The sequence below is a fragment of the Molossus molossus genome, unplaced genomic scaffold, assembly GCF_014108415.1.
Source record: "Molossus molossus isolate mMolMol1 unplaced genomic scaffold, mMolMol1.p scaffold_m16_p_16, whole genome shotgun sequence".
In the NCBI taxonomy this organism is placed as follows: domain Eukaryota; kingdom Metazoa; phylum Chordata; class Mammalia; order Chiroptera; family Molossidae; genus Molossus; species Molossus molossus.
In genome coordinates, this window is record NW_023425351.1 from 40914335 (window position 1) to 40934350 (window position 20016).

Consider the following 20016-nt stretch of genomic DNA (forward strand, 5'->3'; position numbering starts at 1 on the left):
TTAGAGCATCGGCCTGCGGTCCAGAGAGACCTGGGTTCAGTTCCCGCTAAGGGCACGTATCTCGGTTGCAGTTTGTCCCCGACCCTGGTTGGTCGTGCGGGTGGCAGCCACTTGATGTGTCCCTTTCACATCAATGTTTCTCTCTCTCTCTCTCTCTCTCTCCCTCCTACTCTATCTGAACAAAAAATGGGAAAATGTCCTCGGGTGAGGATAAAAAAAAAAAATGGCAGTTTTTTTGTTCCTGCCCTTCCTACTTCCTTAGCAACAAGAGTGACCTGAAAATGGACTGCTGTTCAGTGGGCATGTGTTGTTTTTGCCTGTCCAGCATACATTCCCCTTCCTCTTCCTCTGGCACTGGCACCATGATTTCTCTTCATTTTGAAAAAATCATCCCTTCACTGGAGTCCGTCCTTGGAGCTTGGGTGGAGCCCCGTCCAGTCTCCAGGGCTGGGCAGTGACCCAGTTCTTAGCATTGGTTCAAGTTGCATAATGACCTAATGCACCAAGAGAGTCAACCCTGGGGCTTTTCTTGGGAACTGGCAAGGAAGAAGCACTGTTTTTCTTCATTGGAGTTGCTGAAAGGCTACGATTTGTGGGTCTAGAGCATCAAGCAGCCATCCTGCCACCGGGAGGGAAGAACCTGCCTGAGAACGAAGTTAATACAGAAGAAAGGAAAGCTGAGAAGTGGGGAAGGACCTCATTTCAGCCCTTACGTCAGGCTTTTCTGAAGCTGAGATTGCCCAAGACTTTTCAGTTCTACATGCTAGTAATTTTTTTATTCTGTTAATTTGAGTCTTGTTTTTTTTTTGTTTGTTTTGTTTTTTTATGATTTGCACCTAACTCAGAACTTTTATATCTATTTACTTAGAGAAGGTAAATAACCTACAAAGTGGTACACAAAGTTTGGATATGAACCCAGATATGCCTGATTCTAAGTCTTAGCTGCCATACTCTAAAACTTCTCATTATATTCCTTCCCCCCACTACCTAGGTCCCAGGCCTAACTTTGCTAAACATTTAGTAGTCAACCATTCTGGAACATGTGACATCTCCACCAAATACCCCAAACCAGTGACTCCAATCAGCCTTTCTTAAACCACATTCCATACCCACTGCTCTCTTATTTCCAACTAGAGTTCCAGCTTGGGGTTTGAAGGCCACTGTTTACAAATGCATACCTTAAGCCAACTCTAAGCCAAGCATATTCTATATCTGCATCTTACCCTTTCCTTTTGCCAACAGACCCAGAACATTTCCTCCAACTGCTTGTTGGCCAGAGCCCTCAGGGGAGGAGAACTATCTCTTTTTAGACTGGTGTGGGTCACTGTGGCTTCAGCTCAACTAGGGTTGAGGAACGTTTAAAATGTCCAACAGGGCGTAATAAGGTGGCAAAAACACCCCACTACCCCAACTCTCATTAGAACAGTACCTGAAAAGAGAGCCTGACCCTCCCCAAGAAGAGGCTAGAAAAAATACAATAATTGTCCAAAAATAAACAGGGATAGTTGGAGTCTCCCAAATGGTGATCTTACCACAGTACTGGGCTATGGGGAAAATTCTCCTACTGGAAGCCTAGAGGAATGAGAGCTGTATTCTCTATCACTATTTGGGGATTTTTGGTTTCAAATAACATCAACTATTCTTAACTAATTTATTACAGATCAACACACAATTATCAACAAAGTACATGTTTATATTTAATCTGTTCAAAGGATTACTCCAGGAACTGAGTCCAGATTGAGAAGATTGCCTTTAATCAGAGGCCAAATGAAAGCTTTGGCTGCTGCTGTGGCCTTTTGCTAAGCAGTATTCAAATGCCTGTAATGTAACCATTGAAATGAATGTTCATGCTTAACTTGAATACTGCTTAGATCCATAGGGAACTCCCCAAAAGGAAAAAAAAAAAAACATAAAACATCAGCCTTACACAGTAAAACTACCAGGACTGACTGAAATTTATGACTGGTTCAGACCTTATGCTGAAAAAAAATCAAATATTTTTTTCTAGGAGGCTGGCAATATTGTATTTAACACCTAAAAATAATTTCCTTAGCCAAAAAATGTCCTCAAATCATTGAAAATTTTATTCATTTTCTTTGGAAAGAAATAATAAAAACCAGCAGAGAATACAAAAATAAATCCTGCTAGTTGAAGAGTTTCAAGTGCTTCCATCCAATCATGAGGACAATAAAAAAAACTTACATAATACTTTCAAGAAGAATCTGATGAATCACCCTCTGACTTGGATACTATTTGATCATATGGCTGGCTTTTGTTAAATTTTGGTTTCATGCTTTTATTTAACTGTTCACTGTTATTTAGCTCCTCTCCCATTTAGATTTTAAAGTATGTGCAAGCCTATATCCTATAGGGTTCTTTCAACCGACCATAGTGCCTAGCTCACACCTGAGAATAGAGAGGGTACTAAACAAGCATGCTGTCTAGATCTACAAATAAACAGTGAATGTGTTCAGTTATCCCAAGTATTCTGTTGTTGCTACAGTGATCACAGAGTCTGATGAGTCCTTGGCTTTAGTGTCATGGGGCACTTTCCTACCCAACAGCCAAATAGCTATGCTCCCTTCTTCTTTGCAGACAATGAACCCAGCCTCGGGGGGGAGGGGGACTAGTCCTGGTTGGTCTCAGCCAGTCATGGCAGTAACATTCCCCTTTGCCAGGACTTGAACTGATCTGAGAGGGGGAGGGGGGAAGAGGGGGAGGGGGAGGGGGGGAGAATGTATGTGTAAATAGATAAAATATGTCATGTCTGGCCAATGAGATGAATGAGATGTAAAGGAAGTGCACTAGAGAGTTCAAGAAATAGTTTCCTCCCTGGTAAAAGAGAGAGATGTACAGAAAACTCTATTGGCTTCCTTTGCTGCTTTCCTATTTTGGACACTATCTTTGAGACTATGATGCCTGAAACTGAAGCAACCATCTTGAAACCATGAGACACCTTTGAAGACAAAAAGACATTACTGAGTCTAACATGCCAAGAATGTTAGAAGGATGAAAAAAAAAGTCTGGAGACTTGATAAAAATAGCTGAGCTGCTAAACTAACTGAGGGGTCACTTCCCTCCAAATTCCTTGTTATTGGAACACTAACTGTTCTTACTCTTGGGCCCCATTAATCAGAGTGTCTGTCAGTTGACACTTAAAGCATTCCCTTCCCATGATCCCTGTGTGGAATAGAAGGTTCAGTGAATTTTTTATTCATAGGGGAGCACATTCTTATGGAAATGTCAAGAAAGAATGATTTTTCATCATCTTTCTTACTCAGAGATAATGGCAGTGACAGGATGGCATCTGTGCCAGAGGCTGAAGCTCAAAGACAGCTATGACCAGCAGGCCTATCTACCAAATCCCCTCATTGAGAGTAGCCGTGATGGCCTTTTGTTGAGCTGGTGCTCTCTGTGATACAGCCCTCCCATCAAACCATCTGCTCATGGCCTCAAGAGAGGCCCCCTTCTTCTGAGCTGCTTTAGGCCAGGAGAGTCTCTGTTCCCCACCATCAGCCCACAGATGGAAGCCTTTAAAATGTGGACTCAACTGCTCAGTGAGGCTGCATGCCCTGGCAGCCTCAGGGCACCATAGGCCTGTGGACAAGCAGCAGGCAGTCCACAGGCTGTGTTCCAAAACTAATTTGTTGGCCAATTTCATGCCTTCCCTATACACACACCCAGATATGCTACAGTGTGCATGCGCGTGTGTACACACACACACACACACACACACACACACACACACACACAAACACTGGAAAGAAAAACAAAACACATGCACACACACTTCTCATACCCAGGGAGTGGGCAGCACAGTTATAGCCACCCTCTGGAAGATTACATGCAGCCACACACCCTCATAGCTCCCTTCTGAAATCAGGATATAATATTAGTCTAAGTTGCCAATTCACATTGTAAACCCCAGCCTGAGACAGAATAGTGGTTAAGGGTCTCTAACCCCAGCTCTAGAAATTACAACTTAACATAACTGAACAAGTTATCAAAACTCTCTTGTGTTCTTTTATCTTATCTGGAAAATAAAGCCAACAATAGAATTGTTGTGATGATATAGTTAAATGTGCTTAGCACTTTGCTTGGCATGTGGTATGTGCTCCACAAAATGGGGCACTTGGTCTCTCCAAGTCCCAGTGCATATGTAAGAACAGACAGCTCCTCCTGTCACAGGACATCTCCAAAGCCCATGCTACCTGCCATCTTAACAGCCCGTAGTTCATAAGACTAATATTTCTGCCAGTCCAAAATATTAATCAAATGCTTTCTATGTGTATTTACATGGAGTTCAACAATGAACAAAGATCCAGACGCTTATAGTGCAGTGGAAGAATCAAATTCAGAGACAAAACCATAGTCATGAATCCTAAATCCTATGAAGAAAAGGGGCTGTGAGAAGGAATACAGAGTGGGTGAGAGTGGGAGTACCATTTTGTCAGGGAATTTGATAAGACCACTTGCTAAGAGATTGACATGTAGTGTGTCGGAGCTCTGTGTCCCTTACGTCAATGCTCCCCAAGCAAGAAGTGGCACTGATGGCATGATGGGTTCTCAGGGTGGAAGATAACGAGCTCTGACAATAATACACCAGGCCCAACATCCTTACTTCCTGAGGAACAATCTGTTCTGTGATCATAACCTTCTCAGAATGTTACAAGATTTCAAAGGCCTGGTCTTTCACCTTCCTCCCTTCAAGCCTTCTAAATTTTCTCACAAAGTATCTGGTGACACAGCACTGGGTAAAAGCAGCACTAGGCTTTGATGACCATATTTTCCTATTACTCCTGACACTTAGGCTATTTAATATGGAAGTTCAAGGTAACTCTCTACTAGATCCACTCGTTATGTTCTATTCTGTAGGTTTAATCTCTTGTCTAGGTTACTCTCCGGTGATGTCACTCTTTTAGGGATTGCCTTTTTTCTAACCCTGATGAACACAATAGAAACAGAGGCATGGATACATGACAGCTGTTAGAGGGGATGGGGATTGGGGGATTAGACAAAAGAAAGTGAAGGGATTAAGCAAAAAATATATATATGCAGTTGGCCCTTGCTTATCGCGGTTAATCAGTTCCAGACTCCACCGCAATAAATGAATTTCCGAGAAGTAGGATTCTTTATTTATATATAGTCATCCCTCACCACTTCATGCTTCAACTTTTGTGCCTTCTCTCTGAAGCCTTGAAAGTTTAAGCGCAAAGTGCAGAGAGATGACTGTATATAACACATTGACAAAGACAACAGAGGGAAAGGGGAAAATGGAGATGGAGACTGCTTGGGGTGATGCTTTATTGGGTTGTACAACTGAACACTGTATGGTTTTGTGAACCAATGTCACCCCAATAAATTCAATAAATAAATAACACAATTTTTTGAAGTTTAAATTCAAGGGGCCACTTAGGAGATCTCAAACTATGTATATAGTCCATATATAAAAGAGAGAAAGGCACCAGGTAAGGTCATTGGCAGAATCCCAGCAACTTTGCTTTTTCTTGTTTTTGATTATAGACTCAAATGCTGTGGAATATTGCTAAAGCACAGCATACATGGTACATTTCCAACATTCTTTATTTGCTTTCTTGCTCACTTCCATTTCCCTACTTGACTCCCAATATGTTGTGAGAGTAATTTGGTGCCACTAAGTTTTTTGCCTGAAGCTTTGTGCAGGTAATAGCGTCCTTCCCCACCATCCTTTAATTCACTTGTACTAGGTTCATGCTTCTTCTGCGCTTGAAAGTATTTCCAATCTCTACTCCTGGGCACTCCTAACCTCTCTGTAGTTTGTCACCAGTGCCTTGATGAATCGTTAGCAATCATTCATTTGATCACTTGTTCAGTGCTTAATGAGCACCTATTATATGTAAGCGCCTGAGCTTTGGAAATACAAAGACAATTGACATGCTATTTGTTATTATTCTGCAGCCTCAACGATCTTATAGTCTCTGGTGGGAGCAAACAGGTAAAGAGACAAGAACAGGTCACTATGTTAAGTATGATGAAGTGAAATGTGGACAGAATATTACGGAAATAGAAGGGAGGGACTTACTCGGCAGATGAAAGGTTAATAACTATGGCACAGAGCAATGCTATCCGAGCCATGTCTGAGCATCTGCGAGAGGCTGCAAGGGCTTTCTCACTAAGCCAATAGCTTGTGTAGTGCAGGGCCTGAGGAGCTCAGAGGGTGGCAGGAGACTCAGCAGTGGCTCACACTGGCCAGAGTGCAGCACACAGGGGCAATGGGAGAAAATCAGGGACAAGGACTAGAGGAATCTGGTAAAAGTTATTTAGCAGCAAAATGCAGAGCAATTGAGCAGCCAAAAGAAAGACGATTGTAATTGACCATAAAACATTAAATAAAAAAAACCTCCTAAATCCATAGTAATAGCAAAAAGACAAGAAAAAAAAGCATATCCTTATTTGAGACCATTAGAAATGATTATTACACAAACTTCAGATGCTAACAATTGGTAATTAAAGGGAACAAGTTAAGCATGTATACTACTTTTTCAGAAGGAAGTATAGTTCATGGCCAGATGATGAGGGTGAGGTCTTTCTTATAAGAGAATAGCAGATAAAATATGTAAAAGAAATGCCAAGATTAGAAAATCACTATTTTTTTTTTCTTTATTGATCTTTAGAGAGAGAGGAAGGGAGAGAAACATCGATGAGAAAGAACATTGACTGGCCACCTCCTGCAAGGCCCCCCACTGGGGACTGGGCCCACAACATGGGTATGTGCCCTGACCAGGAATCAAACCGGCGACCTCTTGGTGCATGGGTCGATGCTCAACCACTGAACCACACTGGCCAGGCAGAAAATCACTATTTTGTAACCCACAGTAAAATAAATGATTTGGGAAAACACGAATGGCCGCTGAAATCTTAGGATAAAAAGTTTAAGGAAACAGGATATTCTCACAGTGACAAGGTACCATCAGAGATTACCTGCTAACTGGGAGAGAAAAGCGTATCTTTACAAAGGAGAGATCTATTGTTCACCATCTTAACTGAGAGATCAAACTAACAGTTTAAAAGTGGAACAAGCTGTCACTGTGCCTCCTGAAGTGAAGTGTGGTTCAAGTACACAGACTCACTTATGTGGTATTCTTGCCAAAAGCATTTCGCCTGAATCCTCAGTTTACAAGAAACACAGGAGACAGAGGAAAAGTTAAATTACACCAAGAAGCAATCAGACAAATCCAGAATATGGGACATCCTCCTCCTTTTTTTTTTTTAATCCCCACCCGAGGACATTTTTCTGTATTTTGTTCAGATAGAGTGGGAGGCAGAAAGAGAGAAACATCGACGTGAAAGGGACACATCAAGTAGTCACCACCTACATGACCCAACCAGGACCGGGGACAAACTGCAACCGAGGTATGTGCCCTTAGCAGGAACCGAACCCAGGTCTCTCCAGACCACAGGCCAATGCTCTAACCGCTGAGCCAAACCGGCCAGGGCCAGAATATGGGACATCCTATAAAATATTTGGCCTAACTTTTTCAGAAAGTCAATGGGGGGGGGGGGGTGGATTATTTTGTTTTAAAAATACTAAAATGATTAATCAAAGAATACATATGTATATATGCATAGCCCATGGACACAGACAATAATATGGTGAAGGCCTGGGGTGGAGCAAGGACTGGGTTGGGAGTAACAAAGGAGAGGGGGAAATGGGGGACCTCTGTATTACTGTCAACAATAAAAAATAATAAAAATAAAATCAAATAAAAAGACTAAAACTATAACCACCAAATGCAATGCCTGAATATTATTAGAACTTGATTTTAAAACTAATACTATAAGATCATCTTGCGAATAATGGGAAAATCTAAATATGGACTGGATACTAGATTACATTTGGGAACTATAATTTTTTTGCTTTCTTATACTGGTCTTATGATTATGTAGAAAAGTGTCCTTTTTAAATGAGATGCAGGCTGAGTATTTAGGGGTGAAGTGTCAATGAGTGATCTTCAAATGATTCAGCAATATACAGTCACCATACAGATAAAATAAATATGGCAAAATGTTAACATTCACAAAACTTAAATGGTAGATCAATGGATGAGCCCTGTACTCTGCTAACAACCTTTATGTTCATTGAAATTTTTCATAATAAATTTTGAAGGAAGGTCAAATAATAAAGGCCTGTTATAAGCTTCTTAGGATTTTGGATCTTATTTCTGAAGGATCTGAACTGATGATCGACATGGTCAAATTTACATTTTAGAAAGACTACTGATTTACTGCATTCTGGCAACCGGCATTTATTGAGCATCTACATAAAATATTGAGTGAACCCTGAGCTAGGTGCTGTGGGAGATAGGAAAATCAAAAAAAGGCACTGCCTGGCCAGAAAAGCATTTACTGTGTAATAGAGATGAGACACAAAACACTGAGTACAGGTAGAACTTTCTTGTTGGAAGAGGTGACTGTGAGCGCTGGGACAGGAGACATGTAGCTGTGCGGCGACTCCACTTATTTTGTGTTATGTGGTATTCCGTGACCATCACAGCCACACATCATACCAGAAAGGACCAATGTATAGGTTACCAAAATCCCCATCAAGTCTAGCCCCTTGAGCTCTCCTTATTTCTGGATAGCAAAAGCCCACTCCAATGAGAGAAGCTGAAACACGCCAGATTCCCTTGAAGTGAAGTGAGGGTGTGCCACATTTCTGGCCCAAGAGACCTGGCCCAGGTCTTCTACAACCCACCAAAGACTACTGGCAAAATTTTTTTCCTTGTTAAAGACAGAGACATGTGAAAAGATCCCCTTTCCCTCCTACCTGCCTGCCTTTAAGTATAGCTGGGTGAGGATGTGATACTTAGAGCTGATGTACACTAGGCCCACATTGCCCCCAGTACACAATACGGCACTGCAGAACAGGCACCCTAATTACACAAAACCTCCAACTCTTTCCACCGCTCCCAGACACACATAGAGATGGCAACCATCTACAGGTTAAGGAGAAAGACCTTCAGAAGAAACCACCCTTGAAGACACCTAGATCTCAGACTCCTAGCCTCCAAAACTAAGGAAATACATTTCTATTGTTAAGCCACCCAGCCTGTGGTACTTTATTATGAAAGCCCTAATACATATGTCCTTATGAAATAAATTTAGCCCACTTCACAAATTTATCAGCCTAGCCCTGAGGCATCGGAGTATTTAAATTCATTCTTTCATTCAACATTTGAGCACCTACTATGTCCTGAACACCACACATTTGTTGATTTAAGTACTTCATCATACAAACCAATTTTATTCTCATTTAAGAACCCACTTCCAATTTTTTTCCATTTTCTGCTGCACAGTTTTACATGGCATTTGGTTGTCTGATGTTGCTTCACCCGATTAAAGGAAAATGATCCTTGTTATGGATCTGTTATGAACAGCATCACAACCCTCTTTCTTAACTCTAGCTAACCATCAGAATCACCTGGATGTTTTAAAAATACCTATACCTGGTCCCTCCCAACTCCCAATTCTAATTTAGTTGGTATTTGTGTGGAACTTCGACAGTATATTTATTTAAGCTTCCCAGATAATTCTAATGTGCAATTAAAGTTGAGCAGTGTTATTCTAGTCTGAAAGGGCCTTGAAGGTCATCTTCTTTCCCACACAGGTCACAAACCATCAGCACTGGCATCATCTGGAAATTTGTTAGAAATGTAGAATCTCAGGTTTCAATCTAGACTACTGAATCAAAATTCAGTATTTTAATAGGATTTTAACAGTATTTCCCCACACAGTTGAGATGAACTCAAAATTTTTAAAAACACTTGAGTTCCACTAGAATCACCCAGAAAAATTATGGTAAACAAGGTTACATGGCTTCTTGCTAAAATCACAGAATCTCAATCTCTGGTAAAAGCATGGGAATCTAAATTTTATATATTGTTACATATCCAGTCACACAATGGCCTAAGGATTAGGAGTCACTCATCTAGGCCAATGTATACATCCCCTCAAGCACCCAGCCTCCAAGCCCTTTTGAAAATAAAAAGTGTAACAGAGATATAAGCTTTTATTTGTCCATCATGCATGCAAGTTTACAACTATTTATACTGTCTAGGAACAAAAAAGAATTGCATTACCAGGGTGTCAAATTATCAAGTAAGACAACCAGTTACTAATTACTTTTGGGAGATTATTTTCACAGAACACAGCAACAATTTCCAAATTATACTTCCAAGTCTGGAGTTATGAGACCAGGACAAGTTGGTATCAATTCTAACAGTTGAGACTTTTTTTAATCCTGAATACCTACAATTCTAAATCCCATCTCTGAAATCTCATTAGTTACCACTAAGAGCAAAAGGCAGATCTGATGCAATAATAGTGTACCCCACCACTAACCACCAAAAGAAAGTCCCAATCTCCCAAAAGTCACAGTTGAATTGGCACAGTGTCTTGGACTTCTGAAAAACAATACAGGCAGGAAGAGGGAGATACAGATGAAACCAGATTGGTCATAAATTAATAACTGATTCAGCTAGGTGATAAGTACATAGGATCCATGGACAATCCTCTTAACGTCTATGCATGTTTGAAAATGTCCATAATAAAGAGCAAAAAGTTTAAAAGAAATAAAAGGCATTCTTTTACAGCTCTATTTTCCCATTAGGCAAAATGAGGACAGTGGTAAGATTTTACTTAGAGGCAAAATAAGCAGCACATAACATTAATCTTCAACATACATAAGGCCACACCTAGAACAACAAAAAAGCATCCAAGTAGTATAGTTCTGTTTTTGTTTCTCTTATTTATAAAACACATTAATAATGAAATAGAAATTGAACAAAACTTTGGGCATATCCTCACCTAGACAAAATTTTGGACATACCCTCTCATTTAGTGTTTGTATCCTGTTACCCTGTATTTGCCAGTAACCCCTTTAATGCTCCCATTCCCACCCTTGGGAAGGTCCCTCCACATCCCCTCTGTCACTGAGAGACAGGTATATTCTCCCTGAGCTTTCTAAAGCCATTTCTATCTGCTTTTCTAGGCCCACTCTATACCAGACTCATTCCTGTACAATATTTTTGCTCCAACTCCCCTGCCTAGCACAATCTCTCTACAAGTCTGCGTCAAGGTCTCCACAGCCCTCTGAGAACTCAGAATGAAGTCTTTCATAAGAAAAGGGAACTTAGGGGGAGGGCAAGTAGAGATACAGGCCTACTTCTCCACCCTCAAGGATGAGAGGAAGAAAGAGAACACAGAGAAACCTAGGCATGGAGAGCCCAGCTCAGCTTTTACACCCAGTGGAAATGAGTCTGGGAGATCCAGAACAGACTCTGCCCACCCCTGTCCCCATACTCCCAGAATAGATCCTTGGGATTACCCCATACTAGAGACAAGCCTACTCCTATGGGTATTTGAAGGTAGAAGCAAAGAAAGAAAAGCAAGTAAGGAGATATGGAAGTATGAAATGAAGTAGACACAGGCTCACATATGAAAAATACCTTTTCCCTAGCAACCTCACTATAGCATTCTGGTCATGTGTGATAAAGGGATAAGAGGAGTTGAGAAAGGTACCTAGATTCTAAGAGTTTAGTCTCCAACCTTATTTGGATCCACAACATAATGCCAGTGAGCACATGTCCACACATACCAGCCCACCCATCAGTCTGACAGCCAGTAGCATTCCTGGAAGGCTGGGGAGAGCAGGTGTGTATCTCATGCACCGGCAGGAGGCCTGGGCCCATCACAGGCAGTTTTTGAGGTCCTTGTTGAACAGGAAGCTTGGAGGCAAGTGACACACAATGGTATAGAACACACGGCATACTGCTTCTCACCCTTAACCTCATCCATGCCCAGCAGTCAAGTGACAGTATGTTGCGTGTCTGGCAGGATATCATGGACTCTTGTCCAAAGCCAGAGATCCCATAGGTGGTGCCTTGGCTATCGACCCCAGAGCCATTGAACAATCAGTTCTGGCTGATGGCCAGTACCATGTGCACTAGCTTCATTTTCCAGTGGCAACAGAAAATTTTGCCATATGTAGCATGCATGGCCAGCATGCATACAAAGCACACTGAAGTCACCGGCCCTGAAGGAGTAAAGCTTAAGGATGCATTGGTCCTCTTGGAGAATGACTGTTGAATGTCCATTTTAAAGACAGGAGAGAAATGCCAGAGTCAGGAACAGAGTCCAGGCATGTAGATAAAGGCAGTATACATCTGAAGCATGTGTGCTTAACATATAAACAGTAGGAGTAAGATCACATAACCTGTGACACTAATGTAAAAAAACAAGGCCATAGGGAGGCAAAAGAACATGATCATAAATGCCATATTCTTGCAACTGAAATTCAAAGGGAAAAGAATGCACAGAGGCTAACATGAAGAGAAGGCAGACAGCCAAACACATGTGGTCCACCAGGAAGTAGTAGGCAGACTTGCGCAAGATTACTTGGATTTGTTTACTCCAGGCAGAGGGGTCTCCATTTGGGGCCTTGCTGGACCTTGCCTACCCTCCTTTCCTTTCTCTGCACGGGCCCCTTCACTCATAAGGTAGTACTGCAGGGGATTGGGCCACAGTTCCTCATTAATAATCTCGACAATCTTGTCAGACTCAATAGAGGTGTGGTTTGAAAACCATCCAAAGAAGCTAGTGCTGTTGTCTGGGCCCCCCTGGATTAGGGACTGGAGATCGTGCCCTGGGAGCCACTGTATTGGAGTAGAACGAGACACCACCTGGCCAGAAGGGCCACAGCCATATTCTTTGATGAGCACCTTATTTTGGAAATAGGGGTTGCGCCCGAAGTAGAACTTGATTTTGTAGCCCAATCTGGCGAGGCCAAGCTCTTCCACCTCCAAGCTGTTCAAGTAGCTGAGTACTTCTTTGTCTTGGCTGTTCAGAAAGGATGAGAGCTGGGGGTGGTTCTGAAAAGCTTGCCCCCAGAAGCCCGGAATATTCTGGATGAGGAGGTTCCTGCGCTCTAAGTGGTGCAGTCGCAACTGCCCAAACTTGCGGGAAAGCCGAAGGTAGGCCCTGTCCGCCTGGGCATTCATGGTCTCCAGCTTCAGCTGGACGGTCTCCAGCGTATCCATGCTGCCATCCGTGGCTGCGGGCCCTGACCCTGTGTCGGTCTCCACCTTCTTTTCCTCTACCACTGGGCCTGACGCGCACTCCCCAGTGCTCCCTTTCTTCGGCCTCCCACCAGCTGCGGCCTGAGGCCCCTTCCCCGCTGGGGCCTTCTTCCCAGCATGCCCGCGCAGATTTCGAACGCGGGGGGCATTTTTCGGCCTTCCCACAGTTCCCACAGTGCCTACGAAGACAGTGTCCGTCACCAGGCGCTCCGAGAGGGATGTGGCCTTCCCCAGGCCGAGCCTGGTCGCAGCCTGCCCTCGCTCGCCCGCCGCTCGGAGCGCGAGGCCACAGTCCAGCGGGAGCTGGCAGGCGGCCTCCTCCCCGGGCCCGCAGGGCGGGGCGGGCTCAGCGGTTTCCAGGCCACCCCAACCCGCGTCAGCCCGCACCTGTGCTGCCGGGGCTTCCTCCCCGAGCCGCTGGCACTGTGGAGGGTCCGGGTCCTGCGGGACGTGGTCAGGAGCAGCGCGGACGCGGGCTTTGGCGCGGCCTTTGCCCCGGCTTTTGGCGCGGGAGGACTTTCTGCCCCGACTTCGGCCGCTCATGGTGGTAGCTGACGAGACTTCAGAGCCACGCTCCAACCTTGTTGCCTCAGGCGCCTGCTCTCGGTCCCAAGCGGTGGGCCTCTCCATGGCAACCGCGGACGTCAGGACGGTACGACTGCACCGTCGCGCGAGGACCGGCTGCGCCCGGTGATTGGCTCCACCACCGCAGCTGCGCAGGAGCCCACCCCCCTCGCCGACGCCCCTACCCCCATCCCACCCTAACTCACTCCGCCTTAGAACAGGCGGCGTTTCCTTTTAAGTTCCGTTTGGTCGCGGGGTCTCAAATATGTATAATTCCTCATGTTCTGGGCACGCTGAAGGCAGCGCAGCCACCACGTCTGTCCCATTATCTAGTTTCTAAACTAAACACCTTAAGTTCCTTCGATTCTTTCCTGGGACATCTGTTATGATGAAACTGCTGTTGGCCTCTGTGTCTCATCTTTAAAGCCCCCAGGCATGTAAAGGTGAGTTCCTACCATAATGCCAGGCCACAAAGCGATTTGATATGTGGTGGGATGTTAATAGCAATGATAGAAATAATAGCAACTAGTATTTTGTGACTATCATGAATTAGGCACTTTACTAAGTGCTTTAGATGCATTTTATCAGTTTATGAGGGAGGTATTGTGGTCATTCTCATTTTCCAGATGAGAAAACTGTGGCTTGGGGACCCCAAGGAACATTCCTGGGATTACACAGTAAGGGACGAAGCCCAGTTCAAACCCAAGCCTATCTGACTCAGAACCTATGCTGTATATTCACAGGTCCTTCCCGGCCAGCTCAACTGTCCCGGACCTTGAGTGATAGCCCAGCTCTGTAAACTGGGCCCAAGGCAGCTAGAGGACTCGGGGTGATGCCCCCAGGCAGAAGAGGGGCTCTGCTGATGCCTGTTAAACAGGCAAAGCTGGCCTTCCATGATTGTCCCAGACCATAATAAGCAGTTCTGTCCTTGATCTCATGGGGAATTCATTAACCGTAATATTCATTTGGCAACTAGACGTGCAGTTTTGTGCCAGTCCTTGTACAGAATTGCCTCTGAAATTCAATAACCACAGCCTGAAACTCTCTGTAAATGTCAGAAAATATTTTTTAAATAAACTGAAGCAGTCACATCCTTCTGTAAACTGAACAAATTGATAGGTTGGCCCACTTCTCAGGGCACTCACAGCTCGACTAACCCCTGTTGTCAAGAGCCTTAATCCAGCACCAGCATCTGCGTCATTTAACACTCATCCAGGGCTAAGCCTCTATGAGATTAACATAGGCTGGACCACTGCAAAACGATGTTTATTGTACAATCTGCCTTGAGCCTTTTTTCGTCATGTCAAAAGATAAGATTCAAGTAAATAAATATAAGATTAGCACCTTATATAAATACCCTTCCCTGGTCCAGGTCACCCAGCTCCCATGGTTTCTATATTTAAGAGACTGGTCTGTGCTGCAGAAGTGAACTGTTTGTTTTCTTCTAAAGTATTAATATTTAACTTTATATGTGGCTATAGCTTGGGTTCCAAATTAGATAGTAAACTATGTAAGAGTAGAGACTGTCTCTTTTTATTTCTCAAAGTATCTGGCACAGGCCTGTACATTTTAGTAATTATAATGAAAGTTCATATTTATTTTGTACTTTGTACAGTGCCATCTTCTAATTCACTTAATCCCCACAACCACTGCATGGGGGTGCAATTAAGATTATGTCATTGCTGTACAAAAAGGTCAGTACCTTGCCCAAGGATGCACAGCTAATAAATGGTTTTAGCCCAGGCAATTCTCCTCAAGCACCCATACTCTTACCCACTACTCATGATGTAAAACTATTGTTTGAGAGATTGAAATATCAAACACTCTCTAGCGGGTAAAAATACCTTTCAATTTTCAGAAATTATATATATATATAGTTATACATACACCTGCATACACATACACATTCATATACATATAAATACATACATGCATCAGTTAGTCGTGACTCATTTTTCTATGGGTGACACATCTGCTATGGTAATACTCAGCATAAGTGAGTTTAGTTTCAACAGTTGAACAATTTGGGAATAAAGCATCTATCTCCATTTGCACTGCATTTATCAAGTATTTTGTGACTAGTGTGAGAAAAATACAAGTTTACTATCATAAACTCAGAAATCTGGGAGTGTTCTGACCTTTTCCCAGTAATTAGGAGCTTAACTCCTAAGCATTTCATTGATTCTTTTTTTTTTTTTTTATCCTCACCCAAGGACATTTTTTGATATTTTGTTCAGATGGAGTGGGAGGGAAAGAGAGAAATATCAACGTGAAAGGGACACATCGAGTGGTTGCCACCTACATGACCCAACCAGGGCCGGGACAAACTGCAACCAAGGTATATGCCCTTAGCGGGAACCGAACCCACGTCTCTCCAGACCGCAGGCCAACGCTCTAACCACTGAGCCAAACCGGCCAGGGCTCATTGATTCTTTTATTTTCTTTATTTTTTATTTTTTTATTTTTTAATCTTCACCCAAGGATGTCTTTATTGATTTCTAGAGGGAGAAAATGATGTGTGTTTGTGGGGGAGGGAGTGAGAGAGGAAGAAAGAAAGAAAGAGAAATATTGATCAGTTGCCTCCCATACACACCCCAACCTGGGATCGAACTCCCAACCTAGGAGTGCCCTGACCAGAAATTGAACTCACAACTTTTTGGTGTACAGGCCCATTCTCCAACCAAATGAGCAACTCAGCCAGGGCTAATTGATTCTTTTTTATATGTGATACTTCATCATTAGCAAATACTTATTAAATACTCATAAAAAACACCTTTCAAAATATTAGGATAACTAGTCTTTACTTTCGTTCTCTGAAAATTGTACTTCCTCCATTCTTTTTAAGGTCTGTTTTTCTCAAATCATAGAAATTAATAAACTGGGGAAAATACATTACAGTTATCCAATCTATTCCCCAGTCAAGAGAACAATATTCCCCCCGTTTCCCTGGTAGAGCTTTAAGATCCCAGACTTGACATTTTAAGCCTCAGGGCATTTATCTTTTCCCAGAAAGATAGTTCAGTCTATTATATGGCAGTGAATATTGCTTACTGTATGGAATTTTGCCAACAAACCCTCCCAGGTTATGGAAGATCATGGAAAAGAAAGGGGTTTCATAGGGAATATTTTCTTTTATATATATATATATATATATATATATATATATATATATATATATTCTTTTTTCTTTATTGATTTTAGAGAGAGGGGAAGGGTGAGAGAGATAGAAACATCAATGAGAGAGAACATCAATTGGCTGCCTCCTGCATGCCCCCCACTGGGGATCGGGCCCACAACCTGGGCATGTGCCCTGACCCAGAATCGAGTGGGTGACCTCTTGGTGCATGGGTCGACGCTCAACCAGTGAGCTGCACCAGCTGCGCTCATAGGGAATATTTTCAAAGCCAAGGAGGAAGAGAAAAATCTGCCTCTTGTGGTAAATTTCAAAAACTATTTAAACTTAACATTTTGAGAAATGTGCCTAGCTTCTCTCCATTTCCCCCCAAAAGGGCAAATTTTTACAGTAGACCACCTAAGTCATTTGGTTCATACCATATAAGTAGCCGCAAGATATTTTAAAATATTAACAGATGTATTCTTCCTTCCTAGCATTTCCTTTTTACCCTACAACATTTTCACTATTAGATTTTTAGCCTGAGGCTTTTGTCATAAAGAAGGGAATATACCAATGAGCCCAGCAGAATTCCCCAAGTGAATTTCACTTCTTTGAATTTCAAAATAGTCTGTTGAGAGGAGAAGATAGAATAGCATTGAAAGAGAAAAAAAATTTAGCTCTTCAAAGGCAAATTCTGGAGCACTAAGATCATGGGGGACTGACTGGCTGCATTCGTGGACACAGTGGGAGTAGAGGCAGATTCCAAAGGCAAAGCAGGCTCAGCTAAGCCTCAGCACAGGCCAGTGTAGACAGAAAACAAGATTCACACCAGACCCTTCTCCATCAATGACAGGATGGAAAACTCTTAGCAACAGGCTGGTGAATTTCATTCTGTTCCCTGCTACCAAGAGCATACAGAATTTCCTGAGAGCCATGCCCTGCTCTCACATTCCTTCATCTTTTATTCTGTCTCCCCTTAACTTTCTTTGCTTCTGTCACACATTGATATGTTTATAGAAACCATTCCAGTTGCTTTTAAAATTATTTTTCCTGTGTTAAGTCCTCCCCCATTCACAGAGACTAAGCTGAGTCCCTGTAGGATTAAGCTGTGCCTTCCTCTCAAAGTGACTCTGTACCTCAGTTTCGACATAGTGTCAAAGGTGGCTCTTTGGATCGGGGTTCAGGTACAGGATGAGGTAGGTGCTATAAGTGAATGAAGCAGGCCCAGTGCACATCCCTAGAAAATTAAAGAGGGGGTCAGGTCCCATCTCAGGCTGGCAGTTGCCACTTAACACCAGCCAATTGTAGCCATGGAGAAATCTGCATTTTTATGTGAAATTTCTCACTGTTAAAATCCTGTGGGAGCCAAACAACTCAATTCTGTTTATGGGCTTCACTTTGCAACCCCTGTTCCACACCATTGTTCTTTTTTTTTTTTTCCCTCTGTAATATTAGAAAAAAAATTGTTTTAATATAATTGACAGTTATTTTATTTTTTAATATATCTTTATTTTAACTAAGTTTTTAAGTGAAATCATGAATGGATGTCTGAAAATTATTTTAATTCCTCCAAAGAAGAGAGATCTTTATGGTTGTCACCCAAGAGAAGCCTTCAGCCCGGCCGGTGTGGCTCAGTGGTTGAGCATCACCCATGCATCATGAGGTCGCTGTTTCAGTTCCCCATCAGGGCACATGCCCAGGTTGTGGGCCCAATCCCCAGTGGGAGGCATGCAGGAGGTAGCCAATCAATGTTCTCTCTCATCGATGTTTCTATCTCTTTCTCCCTCTCCCTTCCTCTCTCTCTAACATCAATAATAAAGAAAAAAAAGAAATCTAAAAAAAAAAAAGAGAAGCCTTCCAAAATGAAGAGTAGTCATATGACTCAAGGTAGGGCTCTACCTGGTGTTAAGGTAGGTGAGGCTTTGATGGCAACTAGAAGACAGCTGTCACTCAAGATGGGCACAAGTAAAGGATGATTTTTTTTTTTTTTTTTTTAATCCTCATCCGAGGACATTTTTCCATTTTTTGTACAGACAGTGTGGGAAGGAGAGAGAGGAAGAGAGAGAGAGGGAAACATCGATGTGAAAGGGACACATCGCGTGGCTGCCACCCGCACGACCAACCAGGGCCGGGGACAAACTGCAACCGAGGTACATGCCCTTAGCGGGAACCGAACCCGGGTCTCTCCGGACCACAGGCGGACGCTCTAACTGCTGAGCCAAACCAGCCAGGGCAAGGATGATATTTTTATCAAGCAAGATTTTTTATCTTTTTTTGTTTTATTTATTTATTTGTTGAAGTATTACAGATGTCCCCCTTTTTCCCCATTGACCCCATTCTTCCCGCTCCCGTCCCCCTCTGCTTTCCCCAACCTAATGTCTGTGTCCATTGGTTGTGCATATATGCATATAAGTTCTTTGGTTTATCTCTTCCCACCTCTCCCACCCCTCATCCCTCTGAGGTTTGTTAATCTGTTCCCTATTTCTATGACTCTGGATCTCTTTTGGACCACAGCTTATTTTGTTCATTATGTTCTATAAATAAGTGAGATCATGTGATACTTGTCTTCCTCTGACTGGATTATTTCACTTAGAATAATACTCTCCAGGTCCCTCCACGTCATCTCAAAGGGTAAGAGATCTTTCTTTCTTACAGCGGCATAGTATTCCATTGTGTAAATGTACCCCAGGTTTTTTATCCACTCTTCTACTGATGGCACTTGGGTTGTTTCCAGATCTTAGTCACGCTGCTATGAACATAGGGGTACACATATTCTTTCTGATTGGTGTTTCAGGCTTCTTAGGATATATTCCAAGAAGTGGGAACACTGGGTCAAATAGCTGTTCCCTTTTAAATTTTTTGAGGAAATACCATATTGCTTTCCATAGTGGCTGCACAAGTCTGCATTCCCACCAGCAGTGTGCTAGAGTCCCCTTTTCTCCAAATCCTCACCGGCAGTTGTTGTTTGAGGATTTGTTGATGGCTGCCATTCTGGCAGGTGTGAGGTAATATCTCATAGTCATTTTAATTTGCATCTCTCTGATGATTAGAGATGTTGAGCATTTTTTTCATATGTCTCTCAGACATTTCTATGTCTTGTTTGGAGAAGTGTCTGTTCAGGTCCTCTGCCCATTTTTTAATTGGATCATTTGTCTTCCTTTTGTTGAGTTGTATGAGTACTCTATATATTTTGGATATTAACCCCTTATCTGATGTATCATT

General features: G+C 42.8%; 1 protein-coding gene across 1 annotated transcript; it reads right to left on the reverse strand.

Annotated features, from left to right (window-relative positions):
- Positions 1 to 10110: 10110 nt before the first annotated feature.
- On the reverse strand, positions 10111 to 13773 carry TSPYL5 (TSPY like 5). Its single transcript, XM_036264094.1, has one exon. It carries the CDS (start codon positions 13743 to 13745, stop codon positions 12432 to 12434), a length of 1314 nt encoding a protein of 437 aa, XP_036119987.1. The 5' UTR covers positions 13746 to 13773; the 3' UTR covers positions 10111 to 12431.
- Positions 13774 to 20016: the final 6243 nt, after the last annotated feature.